Source organism: Zingiber officinale, chromosome 5B (assembly GCF_018446385.1).
Source record: "Zingiber officinale cultivar Zhangliang chromosome 5B, Zo_v1.1, whole genome shotgun sequence".
Taxonomy (NCBI): domain Eukaryota; kingdom Viridiplantae; phylum Streptophyta; class Magnoliopsida; order Zingiberales; family Zingiberaceae; genus Zingiber; species Zingiber officinale.
The window spans coordinates 6,545,821-6,563,534 of record NC_055995.1 but is presented as its reverse complement, the minus strand read 5'-3'; the positions used below and the strand labels follow the sequence as shown (position 1 = coordinate 6,563,534).

The 17,714-nt window shown below is 35.6% G+C and overlaps 2 protein-coding genes across 4 annotated transcripts in view; one reads left to right on the top strand and one right to left on the bottom strand.

Annotated features, from left to right (window-relative positions):
• LOC121983996 (phospholipid-transporting ATPase 2-like) overlaps nucleotides 1-12,755 on the top strand; it is a 30,064-nt gene extending 17,309 nt beyond the window's left edge. For 2 of the 3 annotated variants that reach the window (XM_042536739.1, XM_042536738.1), the window contains exons 17-26: nucleotides 2,812-2,918; nucleotides 6,413-6,544; nucleotides 7,235-7,388; nucleotides 10,215-10,332; nucleotides 10,471-10,644; nucleotides 10,795-10,846; nucleotides 11,705-11,832; nucleotides 11,921-12,071; nucleotides 12,139-12,431; nucleotides 12,522-12,755. In XM_042536739.1, coding sequence (XP_042392673.1) covers nucleotides 2,812-2,918; nucleotides 6,413-6,544; nucleotides 7,235-7,388; nucleotides 10,215-10,332; nucleotides 10,471-10,644; nucleotides 10,795-10,846; nucleotides 11,705-11,832; nucleotides 11,921-12,071; nucleotides 12,139-12,431; nucleotides 12,522-12,573 — 1,361 coding nt within the window. In that variant the 3' untranslated portion in view covers nucleotides 12,574-12,755. Of the gene's footprint in view, nucleotides 1-2,811; nucleotides 2,919-6,412; nucleotides 6,545-7,234; nucleotides 7,389-10,214; nucleotides 10,333-10,470; nucleotides 10,645-10,794; nucleotides 10,847-11,704; nucleotides 11,833-11,920; nucleotides 12,072-12,138 lie in introns of all 3 variants that reach the window. The other variant, XM_042536740.1, reaches the window with a different exon arrangement.
• Nucleotides 12,756-13,611: 856 nt separating this feature from the next.
• On the bottom strand, nucleotides 13,612-17,676 carry LOC121984032 (vacuolar protein sorting-associated protein 2 homolog 2-like). The gene is made up of 11 exons (XM_042536796.1): nucleotides 17,461-17,676; nucleotides 17,057-17,101; nucleotides 16,799-16,833; nucleotides 16,654-16,704; nucleotides 16,352-16,456; nucleotides 16,191-16,262; nucleotides 16,028-16,099; nucleotides 15,085-15,165; nucleotides 14,885-14,920; nucleotides 14,701-14,762; nucleotides 13,612-14,030 (listed from the first exon to the last, which is right to left on the bottom strand). Exons 1-11 carry the CDS (start codon nucleotides 17,492-17,494, stop codon nucleotides 13,961-13,963), a joined length of 663 nt encoding a protein of 220 aa, XP_042392730.1. The 5' UTR covers nucleotides 17,495-17,676; the 3' UTR covers nucleotides 13,612-13,960.
• Between the last annotated feature and the right edge of the window lie 38 nt (nucleotides 17,677-17,714).

The window sequence follows — 17,714 nt, the reverse complement described above, 5'->3', positions numbered from 1 at the left end:
CTGGGTGTGCTGGGTAGGTATCTATCTTTGAGAACTTTCATTGTTGTGGGTGCTGAAGGAACTTCCTGTACTTATGCAAACATTTTCCCCTTGGAATTTCGTAAGGTATTCAATTACTAGGATGGGAAGAAGTGTAACCTCAGTAGTTGGCTATCCAAGTATTGAATCCATGTGGCTAAAATTGCAAGTTTCTTAGTTGAATTCTATCTGTTGATCCTTAGCATTCGATGTGTCCTGTTCCAGGCCCAAGAAAGGAGAGTTATGTTTGGTAGTTGACAGAATTCCCAAAATACTGTATAATTAAATACAAATATCCCCTAAACTCTTGGATTAGCTGACCCCTTGAAATTACATGTACTTAGGTGTGGTGGGGATTATTAAAGGGATGTTTTCTTAACCTTAGTTATAAAGACCAGACTGGAAAAGTTTCAGCTTAATATTGACAAGTCAAATTATTGGTCAAATGGTCAAAATGCATAGCAAATTGAGAACTGACCCAAACAAGCTAACTGGTGAGACCAGCTCTAACTAACTTTTCTAATTGCATAACCATTTGCAAAATCCTAAATATATCTGTAGTTTACTATAATTAAAAACATAAGCATTGATAAAAAAAATTTAAATCTGAAAATTTCAAAATTATGTGCTTAATTTTTTAAACACCTAATAGCAGTTGTAAACCATACATCTCAAGTATTAAAAGTTTACAGCTATCACATCTATGCATCTAATACTTAATTATCTCACATTAAAGCAGATAAATGAATATTTTCAAAAATTTTGGAAGAATGACTAAACGGACTGGTTCCTCCCAGTTATCAGCCAGTTCAATTGGATTTTTTTTCCCAGTTGGATGCATATTTGATCCTGTTCTATAACTGGACAAGATCGGACTCGGTTCTGATTTTTTCTGGCCCGACTGACTGGTTCAATCCGATTATTGTGCTCTGAACCAGCAATGTTAAAACGTTGAGTGCCTTAGATTGTATCTGCAACCTATATTAGAGTAATACTTTCACACTGGTTACTTAATGGTTGAAAAAAAAAGTGAGGGAAGAAAAATGGATTAATGGAAAAGTGAAAGGAAGAGAAAGAAAATAAACAAATTGTCTTTTCCTTTTTCTTCTTGTGGGAAAATATGCAAAAGTGGAAGGGAAAGAATAATATGATCTGCCCAGTAATAATTTCATTTACTTGTCATCCACTTTTAATATGATTTGACCAGTTCTTTCATCTGCAATTGGGCTGATTAATATTGGGAGCAATAAGTGATCAGCAATTCTTTTTCTTGGAAGAAAACAAAGAATGGGTGTCCTTATTTTTTCACATTCAGTTTTTCAAGTGACCACTTACTATGGAATGGTCTTATAGTTGGTTGGTGTTCCTGTAGATTGAAAGGGTAATAGTACCAATTAGAATCACCAAACTTCACCTTAACCAATTAGATTGAAAAGGATACCTTAAACAAGGATCTTGAATCATGTATTGCAGAATGCCATACTCCTTTTGGGGGTGGGATCGCTTTCTAACTTCTATGTTCATAAATCACAGTGAGTTGGTTGTTCTGTCTTAAACAAGGATCTTGAATCATGTATTGCAGAGATTGATGTCATACTCCTTATGGTGGTGGGATCCGGTTCTAACTTCTATGTTCATAAATCACAGTGAGTTGGTGGTTTTGTCCTCTGCAACAGCATGAGAAACAGTATGACCAAATGATCTGCTCTTTAGAAGGGAGGACAAAGAGGAAGATGATTCAAAGATAGGGTAGAAGTAACAGGTTATTTAGTTCAGGTGCACATATTTTATTTTGAAGGTTTCTATAATGTTCATGAATCTACTATCTAAGAGGTGATTTTAAATCCAATGAAAACAGAAGAAACACCAAAATAAGAAAGAACTAGAAGTCAGAGCCAACTCTTTTGTCAAAGTTATTAATTATTAGTAATGCAAGTGGTGCTTTGTTCCCTCATTTTTGTGTCTTTCCTTCACTTCCTTGCAACTTTGGTTTATTAAGTGTTGCATATCCTAACTTGGGCAAGCCAAAATTCCATGAGGATCTCAGATAGCTTTGCTTTGTTAAACATTGTCTTGGTCCTGACCTACTTGAATCACACTTTCTTACAATGAACAAGGTTCTGGATGTACTCTATTTCAAATAAATTTTATGAGAAAAAAGTGAAGATGACATCAAATCTCTGGTAGATTTATTTTGTGCTAAGTTGTCATCCTTCTGTTACAAATGGACAAAAGGTACAAAGCAAGATCGTTTAAGGAAGAAAATTTTTATGCAATTATTAAATCAAGTTCAGATTAGATTTTAAACTTGATTTAAGATAAGTGATTGGATATTCTTATGTTGTTTAAGAGATATTCCAATGTGAAGTCTCTGAAAGTTGTAAAAAGGAAACAAGATTGGCCAAAACTCGTGACAAATGTGCATTCAAACAATTACCAAGCTTATTCTTATCTAACAGAGTCCTAAGTAACCCATAATAATCTGAACCAAACTGAAGCTATGTTTGACTTGATTCTTCTGAGAATATTGATGGAATTAGTTTTCAGCTAGCTCTTCTTTTACATTAGCCTTACTCTTTTTTAGCCTTCAAATGTTTGACTCATAGTTTGATCCTCAATACAATCTAGTTTCCTTCCTCCCATCTCTTTATATAAAGCTTCTAGTGTAAATTTATATAATGGTAGGTCGTCTGACTTTTTAGTGTTTCTTGGGAGGGGAATATTTTTCACTTCATTTACAGTTTTACATATTACTTTATGACCTCACCACTACATACATTTTACTATCATCAGAACCCAGAGGACAACTTTTGTTTATTAATGGTAAAACTGAAGATGAAGTTTTAAGAAGTTTAGAGAGAGTCTTACTTACAATGAAGATAACTTCTTCGGAACCCAAGGTACTACTCCTTTGTGACCTGATCTTTTCTACTATATGATCTATAAAATCAGTTAGTCATTGATTTTTATTTGCACTTTAAGTTCACAATAACTATATCATTTGAAATTTTTTGCTGCTAAATCTGGGAAGATAAATAATTAAATCAGTATTGTGTTAGGCTTTATGTAATACCATGTGAACAATTTTATGAACATCCATCTTTATCCAATGGCGTCAAATGGCAATACATCATATTTTGTTGTTTTTAAGCAATTGCATCAGAAATTGTTTCCTCAACTAATACCATAAGAGCAATTGTTTTTTTTGTTGGCTTGAACCTAGAGTGAATTTACTTCTATTGTCAACATATTATTTGGTAATGTAGTTTTGCCTTGATGATGCCCAAACAATCACTGGCTTAAGTTTGCTCACGAATGGTTTGACATGTAAACCATATTTTCTACCTACCTTCCAGTTTAGTATGACTTGTTGATCACTGCAATCAACTATGCTTAGTGTCTTGCAACTCTCTCATAAACCCTTCATGTGTAAATAATGAATCATTAGAGAAACTAGGAATTAAATTAGTTGTCTTGTAAAGGGGAATTATTATGGCATTCCCCTCTACCTAGTTATTATCCTATTATCATCTTTAGTGTTGCATCCTTATGGTTTGTATATTTATAAGTAAACCCTTGTCTATTTACAATTAGTTCTCTAACGCTCCCCTCAAACTTGTTCAAAAATATTGTAAAATCTATCTTGTTATAAATTTGTTCAATTCTAGGACCTCTAAAAAGATTTAATCCTTCTAATTGAAGATTGGAGCTAATAGATGATGTGGTGATCTCCTTGGCTTGCAACTTTTTTTTAAACAAGGTGGCAATTGATATTTGTATGTTTTGCTCTCTCATGATATATTGGAACGGAGACAATGTTCAGCTTGACTATCATGCATCTACTCAGTAAGAGTTGTATCAACTTAGTGATCAACTATTTGCGCCAGATGAGCTAATATGTGGCTGGAGTCAAAATCTTGTATTTTGCCTTCTGATCTGGCCACTAGAACTTGCTTTTTGCTCTTCCAGTATATTAGATTATCTCCAGAATAACATAATAGCTTGATGTGGATTGCTTATCCATGGATGAACCTACGTAATATGCAAATTTGTATCTTACAACTTGAGATGGTTATGATCACGCTATATTGGCGCTTTTCTTGTTGCCCAATGATCATGACATAAAGTCTCAGAAATTGCTTGATCACATTCACAACAAATGAGATGATTAGTCTAGTGACTGTTAGGTTAATTTTCCAACTATCCCCAATACTGAGCATCAGTCTAACATTTTGCGTAGGAGTTTAAATAGCTTAGCTCTTAGCATAGTAACTTTCTCAAGTATATTAAATACATATTTTAATTAAGGCATCAGTGTGTGACAGTGTCTCCCATTGAACAGACAACCTTTATGCCAATGAAATACTTCATGCTGCATAGATATTGTTGAGAAAAAGAATTATTTAGATTTTCATTTTAAACTAAAGAAAAAAAAATCAATTTTCAAAAATTGCAAAAATTTCAGGATATGTTTGTAGATGAAAGTAAAAAAAATCAACCTTAGAATTTGAAAATTATTATTGGTGGTAGAGAAAAGTCATATATTTCATATCTTTCAATAGCTCGTTTGCGATAAAAAAATGTCAGTAGTCATCTTGTTGTACGATTGACATAGCATTAGCTGGGAAGATGCAATCATCTCATAAACACAAAAAATATTGCCACAAAATATTGCGCTTATGTCTGTCCGGTAGCAAGAAAAGAAGCATCAAAACATGCTCTTGAGACAAAAGAATCATGTGACATCATGAAGCACCACTACTAGAACACCATTGCTGGAATTGGACAAGGGATGGCATTAAACACCACTGCTGGAATGTTATTGTTGTGGTGGTTACCCACAAAAGAGAGCAATCAAGGAAAAAGAATGCTATTGTTGTGGAAGTTTATATATGTTATTTTTATCAATGTAAACAATCTTAATATTTTTAATACCAACAGCATCTCCCTTTTATGTGCTATGCAGTGAGTGCAGTGAGTCAATTGCACACCACTTGCATATGCCTTTTAAAACCTTGTTTTCTTGATTTGAATCTCCATTTTCTTGTTCTTGTATTTTATGGTCATCGTCCTCCTTTCTGACTGGAAACTCACATTGAACAATGCACAGAAAAAATGAACCTTCTAGGAGTATAGATATATATGCAGGCCTTATTATCGTCCTTCTAGTCTGTTATCCTATCCTATTGTTAAACAAATGATGGTTAGATGTAAAGATTCAGTCTCTCTAATTATGTAACGTTCAGTAGGCTCTGCATCCAATTAAAGATTATTTGTGTACTATTACTTAATATTATCTCTGACTTGTGTTTATTTTAGTTTAGTCCTCGTTGTGCTGATAATATGAGACTCCTGAAATAAAGGTTAGCATTCTGTGTGTTTTGGTTTAATCTGCTGACTTGGCTGAGAAATTAATTGTATGATCAATTTGAAACAAGGAAATAACAGAGGCCAGTTTTCAGAGAACAAGTGAGACTATTGGTCTGAGAGAAACAGTTTGATCAATTCAAACAAAGAAATAACAGAGTCCAAATTTTATAGAATATATGTAAATAAAAAATTTGGCATGCACAAGGACAATAAGCTTGTGGAACAAAATATTAAAGAAAATAGAAAAACAAATCTTAACGGCTTCTTTTACCTGGTTATTTACTCATTGGCAAAGATGAGTAAGTTATTTTCTGATGCCAAAAATCATTAAGAAAAGGATTACTCTTTTTATTGTTTCAGATGTGTACTGATCACGTCTAGTTTTATTCATTGCTTCAGGCTTCTAGTTTGAGTTTTTGTCTTTCTATCCAGTCTTCTACATCACCTGTTTGGTTGTTTCTCTTTCTTAATGCTACTCAGTTTTTTAACATGCTATTCTCCATTAGTTTTTTAACGTTGCCATGGGTGATCATTACTACAACCATCAAAACCATGAATTCTACTACTATCAGATGGATAATCTTCCAATTCAAGCTCTCAGTATTGCATTTGCTGACACTAAGAGTAGATACATTATATATGAACATACTCCAAAGTCTAAATCATTCAGACTACCAAATGTTTTTGTTGAGAATCTACAATTTCATTTTCCAGGACTCATGTATGCGTGAATGCACTTATCAGAAAGTTACATTGCATGCACTTTATGAAGAACATATAAATCTAGGTGGCTTCAAATATTTCAGCAAGTTTTTATTTTACATTTTCTTTATTGAATTTCTCCTGCATCATTGCTTATGGTACCATTTACTGTTAGTTTAGATTCAATTATTAACTCATTTGATCGCATCTTAATTGTCTCTTCTGTGAAATTAGACAATAGAACTGCATGTCTTCATTAAACACTGACAAATATTTGGTTATTGAATACAATTGGCATCTGATCCAACAGCTAATTTAACAGGACTTAGCTTTTGTTGTGGATGGTTGGGCCCTTGAGATCATTTTGAAACAGTATAGATCTGTATTCACTGAATTGGCAATTCTTTCAAGAACAGCAATCTGCTGTCGGGTGACACCTTCCCAGAAGGCCCAGGTGACCTTTTGTTGATGATGCTTAGAAATTCATTTTGACATATTTCCATGTTGGTGTAAATCTGGTGAATCATTGAAATATTTAACTGTCCAACTACTAGTGTTTCAGTTGTAAAGTTGGTGTAAGAAGAATTTCTTCAAGTATAAAAGAAAACATTAAGATTTATTTATGAAATTGTCTTGCAAGTTTATCAAGAACCAGTATAACAACTAACAAAATGTGGTGTTATTGTGAGTTGAATAGACAATCTTTACTCCCAAATACAACTGATTGCTTTGTGATCACGTCCAGTCATCACACCTATTTAATTGGTTAATCTCTATATATGTTCTTAAGTCTGTCATAGTAAATCTGTAGTAAATTCTTGATGTAACTCCTACAGACTCAGAAATCATCTCATTTTCATTGAAAAAAATTGTGAACTCATTCTGAGATTTTGATTTTAACAATGAATTTTTTTCCTAACAAGCTGATGAGTTTAAATAAAAGTTTGGTCAAGCCTAATGGTTTGCAAGTTGGAGAAAGCATTCTGACTCTAAAACTAGTTAAATCAATCCTAAATGCAGTTAAAAAGAATCATTAGTGATTTCTTTGTTGAATATTACTGGAGTGTTCTATTTAGTCACTTGTAAACTGACCAAATCTCTGGCTTACACCTAAATGATAAAAGTTCATTCCTATTTCTTAAAGCTTGTTGAGCTGCTTAAGTCATGTGATTACCGGACTCTAGCAATTGGTGATGGTGGAAATGATGTGAGGATGATACAAAATGCTGATATTGGCGTCGGGATTAGTGGTCGTGAAGGGCTGCAAGCTGCAAGGGCAGCTGATTATAGCATTGGAAGTGAGTTGCTAGTTTAATTCTCTTTCTATTTATTTGTATTTTACTGATTCCAATTATTTGAGAAATTTTTATAGTTTATCCTCCATGACATTCTTGGTTGACACTTTTTGTGTGGCTATTTTGTTCATAGTTTTAAATTTTGTTTCATCTTGCCCTATATGGGTGAGATGGTCTGTTCTATGAGTGCTCCAATACTGAAACTCTGTTGAAAGATGTGGATATGATAGGGATCATTAAAATTATGATTGGGACCATATTTCAGGGATTCATCGTTTGCATTATTCATGAGGAAGGTTGAATGTATAAGCAATGTGAACAAGAAGGGCTGATGTCGATCTGCTTCAATAAATCCAAAACCTACGGCTTACTTGTTCAATGGATTAGACTAGGTAGTCCTCTTCTTTGTTTTGCTTCCTTGAGGGTGATCTTTGTTCTCTTACTCTTTATTCTTCCCTTATTTGTTCACTGCATCCTCTTTCTTCTTTGTTTTATTCCCCCTCACCTTGATCGATGTCAGTCAACACAAACTCGCTGTGACATATGGGCATCGAAATAATCCCACTACTGCCAACCACCCCAACTAGGCATCAGAATAAGATCCTAAACCTTGGTTTTGCTCATCTATAGTACCAAGGTAGATCAATTATTTTATTCAAACATTTCTTTCCACTTCCACTAGTATCATTAGAATATTAATCATCCAGTAACCATGGTTAGTAATGGAGATGCTAGCCATATCATTTCGAACTACTAAGGTTTCATATCCTACCAAGGTGCTGACAATTGTGAATCATATCCGAAGGGATATTTGAACTGCTATTTGAACTACATTGATTTTCCCATGAAATGTTAGTGAAGGAATTAGATTTTTTGCTTGGGTTGAGCATGTGTGGGCTGAAAGTCGCTATGATGTTTGAGAGACTTTGAATATGCCAATTCTTGAGACGATAAGCATATCTTAAAGACCACAAACACCAAGAGTTCCACATCTTGAATTACCAGATGTGACATATCATCAAGTGTTTGCATGGTAGAGTAATGCGTTTGGTTCAAATTATCATGCATAACCTTGGATATGCGATTATTAGGTAATCGCATAACCAAGATTATATGGAATACAACATAACCTAATGTTGTTTGATTCAATCATAGTAATGTTATAACCTAATTTAACATTTGCAATATTACCCTTGATTTAATTATTTTAATAAGAAAATATAATTTGGGGTGAGAAGCCTATTTAAATTATAGGAGTTGATTGAATCAATTAACTAAAGTTTAAATTAAAAAACTAAAGTTCATTCATCATTGCACTGTGTCATTGTCGTCGTCTTCACCTTTGTCGTCCTTTGTCCGCTTTGCCCGCCGTTGCAGTTGTGCTCAGAAACCATCGTTTGATCGCTTCGCCCGTCGTCGCTGCTCCTAAGAAACTACCAATCGTCGCCGCTATGTTCTCAAAACTGTCGACCGCACCATCCTTCGCTGTCCGTCCCTTCCTCTCCCTAGACCCTCGCTTCGCCCGTCGTCACTACACCTTAGAAACTGTTAGCCGTCTCCCTGCCTCATAAACCGCTGGCCATCGCCGCTGTGCTTTGACAACCACCGGATCTCAGCAGTCCTTGGCGGGGAGAGAAGAACGGGCAGCAGACTCCTCTTTCTGATGAACCATGTCCCAGAAGAAGTCGGTCACAAATTCTTTGTAATAAGGCAACTTGGAGTAGCTAGCGAGGTAGTTGATGTCAATCATGAGGTAATGGTGCCGGGTCAACATCCCTAATTATGTCGAAGGTGAAGAGACACAATCTCGTGGCCTACCGCAAGCCCATTGTTGTCTTGAGAAAGCTCGATAGAGGTAGCTCTGCCCATTTGACCTCTTTAGGTTGGAGGCGACAGAGTGGTGCTGCTTAGGCGGTTCGTCTGGGAGGGACTTTCTTCTCACTCATTGCACAAAGTTTCCTGTGACAAACCTTGAAGATGACGCCGCCCGGATTGACGAACTCCTGGAGTAGGAGAGGAGGTTTGAACATGAGCAGGTCACCCTATTCGTAAATAAGGGACTTGGCGCTGCTGTCGGAGACCAGGGACTTGGCGGCAAAATCCACAAGCTAGGCCTTCCATTCGACGTCGTGGAGCTTGTTGATCACACAGTCGAAGGGGCCTTGCTTGGCGAGTTGCTGCAAGGGGTCAACGGGGACGAGATAAAGGCCGCGAGAAGATTAGGGTTCATACCTTTTCCGATCGCTTTCCAATAGCAGAGAAGAGGCAGAGGATAATTTTGGGAACATTTTTTCATTAATCCTGGAATCATCAAAAACCATCCATTTTGGCAGTAATCCCATTCTCAGTTTTGATGACGTTTGCTGATGTGGTGGGAGTGATTGATTACTTGGGAATCGTTTATTACCTAAACCAAACAGGGTTAAACAATGTAACCTTGGTTCGATAACCAAAGTTGAGTGATTACCCCTAACCAAACGCACCCTAAGATGTAGAATGGCAAGAACAAAAACTGGCTTTACTTTAGAAATGTTTAGAAAACTTTTCAGCCACAGGTCAATAGTAAGTGTTTACATCATGGTATTTTACCAAGTTGTGTTTTTTTCTTTTTGAGCAGATAAATATCTATCCAGATCACTTGTTAATTCTAAGTTGCACAGCTCCATTTTATTAGCAATTATATATCCTTTCTCTAAATCTGAATGTTGACAAAGTATTCTCCTTTTACATATTGAAATTTTTCATGAAAGTTGCCAGCATTTGCCTTATTACTTCTTCCTTGGAACTGCTACGTTATGTTAACTATGCAACTTTGGTATGGTTTGTCAGAATTTAGGTTCCTTAAAAGGTTGATTCTTGTTCATGGGCGCTACTCTTACAACAGAACGGCGTTTCTCTCACAATACTCCTTTTACAAGTCATTGCTGATATGTTTTATACAGATATTGTATGTTCTGGTCCCCTTTGCTATCGGTTTCTGTTTTATTATGATATATTGTAAGAAATCTGTAACAGTTTAATTATCTTATTGACTATTCAAATATTTTTAAGCTTTTCTACCATCAGTAATTTGTGTTGCTTGCAGCTTTTCTTTTTTCTCAGGTGTCTCTGGGACCAGCTTATTCAACTCTATTAGCCTTATGGCTTATAACGTCTTTTACACTAGTGTACCTGTTCTAACAGTTGTTCTTGACAAAGACCTCACAGAAAAGACAGTAATGCAGAACCCCCAAATTTTATTTTATTGTCAAGCTGGAAGGTTAGCAGAACTTGTTCATGCCCAAATAAACTGGTTTAATTTCTTTAATCCTTTCAGCAGCTCCTTCAGGCTTTTCTATCAATACAGTTAAACTCCTGTCTCATTCTTGCTTTCCATTGGGTTATTTGTGACTGTCTTTATTATGTCTAGGCTCTTAAACCCAAGCACATTTGCTGGATGGTTTGGTCGATCATTATATCATGTAAGTGGTTTAGTTTGTTGCTTCACCGTATCCCTTTGAATTTACAAGTTGCAAGTGTCGAGATATACATTGGGCCATTTTGACTTTCAAATTTTCAGGTGTCTACTACCGGGAGACAAATAACTGTTTATATATATGTGTGTTTACTTGTATACAGTTTTTATGCATGAGAATTTTTTTATTTGAAATTAATTTTCTTCCTCGTCCTACTGTTTCTAAACCAAAAAGGGGAGCCTTGGCACAACACTAGAGTTGCTGCCATGTGACCTGGAGGTTACGGGTTCGAGTCTTAGAGACAATATCTTACGAAGCAAAGTAAGACTATGTACCCCACATTGGTGAGAGCTTTGTGTACCGACTTGCCCTTTTAGGGTTCCTAAACCATATATGTTATATTTTATGTTCTTAGCTTCAACTGTTGATTTTTTTTCTCTACGTAACTGAAACTTTTAACAGCTATTTGTATTTCATGCAACCACATCTGCAAACTGTATTGATGTGAGATCTTTTTTAACATTCCTATCATGTCAACATTTTCTTGTTTATAAGCTTCCATCATTGCAGAAATAGTCAGTGTAATCTTCACATCTATTGTTTTTTCTTAGTCGAGATGAGGTTGTAGCTCCTAAATTAATCTTCAGAATTCTTATCCAATTCTGTGCATTCTCGAGTCTACGAACCTCGGTGGTCTGATCAAGAGACTGCTATGTATATAATATTCATTAAGAAAAGGGAAATGGAAAATTGCATGCCTATTCGTTTTAACATAGAATTAGCATCTGGTCTGTCATAATTATCTAATTGGTACGCAATTCGCACAATTAGCTCATGTAGTTGCTAATATTCTCATAATATCAGGCTCTTGTTGTTTTCTTAATAACGGTACACGCATATGCTGATGAGAAAAGTGAGATGGAACAGCTATCAATGGTTGCCCTCTCAGGTTGTATTTGGCTGCAGGCTTTTGTAGTGACAATTGAAATGAAGTAAGCATTTACATCGATATCACACTAGTAGTTCTCATCCAAAATTCTTTGTCCAATCTCTCAATTAATGTATTGTTGAATCTTCCAGTTCCTTCACCATCTTCCATCACCTTGCTATCTGGGGCAACTTATTGTGTTTCTATGGCCTCAACTTAATGATCAGCGCCATACCATCGGCAGGACTGTACACGATCATGTTCCGCCTCTGTAGACAACCATCATACTGGATAACTTTATTTGTGAGTATCTGTCATCCTCGCAATTACTATTTCCAACCTTGTGCTAGCTAACATTCCCTGGTTCCAGCTTATTACTGTGGTAGGAATGGGTCCCGTGCTGGCTCTCAAGTACTTTAGATATACATACAGATCGAGTGCAATTAACATACTTCAGCAGGCAGAGCGATCTCGTGTAGCCACATTCTCGATACGAGACCTTGACTCGCAGCTGAAGTCAATAGAGAAGGATGTTGGCTCATTGGCGTCGCGGAATAAATTCAAGAGCAGTGTTTATGAGCCTTTGATAACAGATTCCCCAACAGCTACCAGAAGAGCCGTTGGGCCGTCTGCGTTTGATTTCTTACAACCAGCTCAATCGAGGTTGTCTTCATCTTATTCGAGAAATTGCAAAGATAATTGACGATAATTTATTTTTCACATACTAAATGAGTATCCTTTAGAACTTTACAGGGATGATCAGAATGCTGGTCTTCTGGAAATTGTATGTATGTTAACAGAGTAGAGATGCTACATCACTTCAAACTTTTGGATGGAATTCTAAAATCAGAGGCTGATAATAAAAACAAATTTTTTTTTAAGATTTAAACTGGTTTTTGATTTCCCATGTGATTCCTTCTTAGAAACGCTTTTGCCATTTGTTATTTCCAGCTTTAAAATTAATAAAAAAATGCTCTTGTTCAGATTTGATAGGGGAAAAACAGATGTACTTTTATCTACTCTGCCTTAATCGTGATAGCTCTTGATGTTTTCAATGCTCTTGTGTTTATAGTAGATTCTTTAATTCAACAATAAAAGTCTTCTAAAGAACGATAAGATTGATTGGTTTAATGTAAAGCCCTCCAGCGGTTAGGTCCTTTAAGAGTCGAATTTCAGCTGCGGACAATTTTAAGAATGGCCGCTTAGATGGATTTTTGAGAACATTTCTCTTTATTTTAATGGTCAGTAGAAAATTTTTATTGGATTGGCTAATGTAATATGTTTTTTATTTTAAAAATATATTTTTTAAAAATAAATTGGTCTATGAGTGAGAGATTGAGTTGGAACGGCTCAAATCAAGTTAGCACTGGCATGATCACATTTGAGCTACATAAAATACAGGTCCACAGAGCTCAGATACGACCTATTTGTCAGATGAGATCTTTTGTCCCGAAAATAACGTGTCCCTGTGTCTCTTCGTCGATTGGACAGCTATGACATTCTCGTGATGTACACTGCATCATTAAAATGTAATTTAATTCGTCCGATCGACGAGAAGACACATGGACACACCATTTTCAGGACAGAAGATCTCATCCTCCCTATTTGCACCATCTTACATAATCAAACTTATTTATTATTTTAAAAAAACTATCTTTACATTTATCCTAATGATTTTTTCCAATATATATATATATATATTATCTCAAGTCAACATCAAGGATAATTCTATCTCTATATTCCTCAAGATTATCAGTATACAATTATTCATAATATTGTCAATATAAAAGATAACAAAGTAACAATTAGATAAAACAATTACTTGAGAATCATTACCAAGATATAAAATAAACAAAACACAATATTTATCTACTAGAAATTCAATCTGTAGTAACCTAATTACAATGTGCTTTATACCATGAGACTTAGATGTCCTCCTGCCCCATTATTATTGACATCAAGAGTAGTAAAAGGGGGAAAAATGTATAAAAACAGATAAATCGAGATCTACTATCAAAATACTAAAAGTTTCACAAAAATACTTCCACAATATTAGACTTTTGTTTTTTTTTTCTTTCTTTTGCAGGCTTCACAAAAAACACCAATCCAACAGAAGGGTAGGTATACAACTTTTCTTGCAAGCTTCATAGAAGCATCAGCCCATCTGACCAGTAACAATATATTTTGCCTGACTAGAGACGCCGCAGTGATGCCATTCGCTTCTCAAGATCATCAACATGAGAATTATCTTGAACTACATTCCTGAAATCAAAGGAATAAAATATTCTTTAACAGAGAAAACGGTGTCTTAGAGCAAGAGAGGAAAAAAAAAGACAGTCCGGTGCACGAAGCTCCCGTCATGTGGGGTCCCGGGGAAGGATCTATTGTACGCTGTCTTACCCTACTTTTATTTGCAAGAGGCTGTTTCCAGGATTCTAACCCGTGACCTTTTGGTCACATGACAACAATTTTACCGTTGCGCCAAGACTCCCCTTCTCTTAGAGCAAGAGAGCAAGGAAATAATTATGAAAATTGGATATGATACCTCAGTTCTACTAATTAGTTTGTCTAAGTCAATTCTCAGTTCGAATTAAAAGGTTCCAATCCATTTTTTATGCATAGGTTCAGAGTTCAATAGGAGGATAAGAACCATACAACCAGATCTAAATATATTTAGGACTAACATAGCTTGGGATTATGAACTGATAAACTGTAACGACTAATCAAATGACAATACTGCAGTAGGAAATTGAGGTATTATTAGAGACAGCAACCATGTAGTAGAATTACTATATAGATCATTATTGTGATTTGCAACAGTTTGTCTCTAATCTTGACTACAATGCATAAAAGTGAAAATCATCTACAAACAGAATAGCATAATTGAAGTTGTAATGTAATGGGGTTGTTCACTAACAACCATATAAAATACCTTGTGACAGCATCAGCTCTCTTGCTGTTGACGGCAATCCGGCCTTTGGGAGCCGAAGATAGCTGGAAAATAAATGCCAAAGAACAGATGTTGAGCTAGCATTGAATAATTAAATAAATCCAGGATGATGAGTATGAAGTTAATATTTAAAATAGCAGACTACACAGGCATGCTAAAGGTGTACCTGTGAAGCAACATCAACACCAATTTCATCAAGCACCTAGAAGCATTAAATGATGGGAGCATGGAATAAGTACCAAGTGAAATGCGAATTATAAAAAAGAAACTGAAATCCAAAGAAGATAGTTTTGGTCCTCCAAGAAGTTGCCATCAATTTTAGCTGGCTATGCATCTATGCTATAACTAAGCAAAAATTGTATTTACCTGGTTCGTCAACTCTTCTGTTTCTTCTTCTGCTTCATCTTTGTCCAAAGTTTCATCAATGGTCTCTGACATCATTTCAAGCTGGCCAAGTTTGAGTAAAAAATTTAACTCATGGGAATCAAACACATGCATATAACACATGGAAATAAATTATAACCTTAAAATGCATTAAATTGAGTTACGGTATTGTAAAATTTACAGATAAATTCTCTATATTTATTCAAAATAAAATTAAAAAATGACAAATATATGTATAGATATTAGTATTTACAAGGCATAATTTTGATGCTTTCTTTGGTTTACAAATGAAACCAAAAAAACTTTATTTCTATCAATTTAAACCAAAATGAACCAATTTGGTCCAAAACTCAACCAAACATAATTTTTCGTTAAGTTTGATCATGGTTTGAGCCAAAAAAGAAAATGACCAACCCTGATTTCTGCACCTATATTTTGCATTTTCATTTTGTTAGTGTGGGAAACTTTGGGAGTAGTATATTGCAGGAGGGACCAATTACCGCCTATCCAAGGGGAAATAATTTAGGACAGATGAAATTGGGATAATCAGATATATATTACTCCAATGTTGCTAATGCATAAAATAAAAAGGAAGAAAGAAAAATGTGGACCCAAGATATTGACAGAATAATTCTCTAAGTATAGACCTACTAATAGGTATCGAAATCCCACAAACCAAAAAAAGATGCTCATTTTTTTCAGCTATTTTTACTGAGCAACTCCTAGAGTCACATATAGTTCAGCAAATATATTCATTGGAACACAATCAACTGAAGTTGCAAACCAATCCTACAGCTGGTGACTAGTTTGACAACATGGATTTAATGAATCTAATCGTTAAACAAAACAAATTCATCTTTTAACACCAAAATTATTATGAATGTAAAAGTTGAAAGCTCAAGGGACTAGAGTTCAGGAACAATACTGTCATGTCCATCTGTGAGGATTGCTTCTGGAATTCTTTCATGAGTTTTGCCTGCTTCCCTGGTTCCATTTGCTGAAAAGTATAATTTGCATGCCAGTGTGTCAGAATAACTGGGCCAACATCTAAGTAACAGTTTTTTCCTTCAACCTAAATTTCTCATCACCTTGTTCATAGCAGCCATTGCCTTGCTTGCACCTTTCATTCCTGTGGAAATTGAGGTGCTTGCATACATTGCCTGAAAAGGTTAAATATCAATTTTCCACATTCAAATCCAAATCCGAGCAATAACATTTCCATAACTCAAGTTGATCAAAACTTCTTGACCTGAGTGTGTGTTGCTATGCCTCTTATCTGAGCACGACTGCCTTGCAGATTAGTAATTTGCTGCCTTAGACGAACAAGCTGACGAGCTAAAATCCGGGTGGCAGCCTGAAAGAGTAAATGCCAAAGCAAGTTGTGTAATATTCATTAGGTGCAGAAAAGTACATGCACGACAAGAAGATCATGTTATAACTTATTATAGAACTCTATAATGATGAGTGCATTCCTGAACAATGAAGAACATTGTTGGAACAAAAAAAATGTCATAACAATGAACAAAAAAACAAGTGCAAAACAAAACTTTCCTCATTCCCAGTTTGCGCAGTCTTCTTGATTTCTGCAACTAGTTTTCTCTCCTGTTTTCATTCATTTGTAAGTAACAATTAGTATGACAAAGGAAATAAAAAAAGTTAATTAATTTAAGTGTGTTGTACTGATGAACACCAAAACCTCTAACTGCAGGGAAGCAATCTCTCGTTCAACACCTGAAAACAAGATAATAGGATCAGAATCACCACTAACATTTGTTCTTATAGAAACTCATAATTTGCAGAAACATTAATGTAAATGTGCTGGACACAAACTTCCTGACTCTGAGTTCTGATCTAACCTAAGATACAACGCAAATAACAACCTTTTCCAATGATGAGCAAACACAGTTAAAAACTCCCGGAATAAAACCTTAATAATCTAAATAACACGGTATACCTCTTGTGGCGACTGCCATTTCTCTTTTACTCGTTCTGAGAGCATCTGCGATGAAGAAAATAGGCACGATTAAAGAGGAAGGTCCAAAATTTTCCCATGCACCGAAGTAATATCAAAGAGAAAAACAGCAAATAAAATAAAACGGAAACAACAAGAACACGTCATTTACTTTTGATCGCACACCACCATCCCGATCCCCAAACATAGCATAGGAGTGCAAATTAGAGTGCCTATCGGCACAACTTGGGTGTGAAAAACAAATGCGATAGCAAATTCATTCTTTTTATGACGAAGAGGAAATGCATCACGCCACTATCAGATCAAAACAAACCGAAACACATGGAATCAAGCGAAACGGGGAGGTGTATGCAATTACAGATCAAGAAAGTATTGTTAATCCTTGCCTTTGGGAGAAGTCTTCTTCTTGAAAATGTTCATCTCTTCCCTTCTCCCGAGCAGAGCGATCGAGCGATCTAAATCTGAGATCGGGAGCAGCAGAGCAGGAGATGGCTAGGGTTTTGGTTCCCAATGATCGAACGGCCTCCGACACTGGCTCACTCGCGCACACAGCCGCCGCGCAGGAAAGTGCATTATATTGCAAAAAAAAAAAAGCGAGAGATATTGCCATATACACGTGTGCCAATGGGAAACGGAGGAC

Bases quoted from the DNA above. Each gene is read 5' to 3' on its own strand.
- LOC121984032 (XM_042536796.1), bottom strand. From the start codon at position 17,494: ATGAACATTTTCAAGAAGAAGACTTCTCCCAAAG. The intron at 16,705-16,798 runs GTTTTGGTGTTC...GAATGAAAACAG, and splicing joins TTGCTTCCCTGCAGTTAGAG to GAGAGAAAACTAGTTGCAGA. The intron at 14,763-14,884 runs GTACACCTTTAG...TTTATTTTCCAG, and splicing joins GTGTTGATGTTGCTTCACAG to CTATCTTCGGCTCCCAAAGG.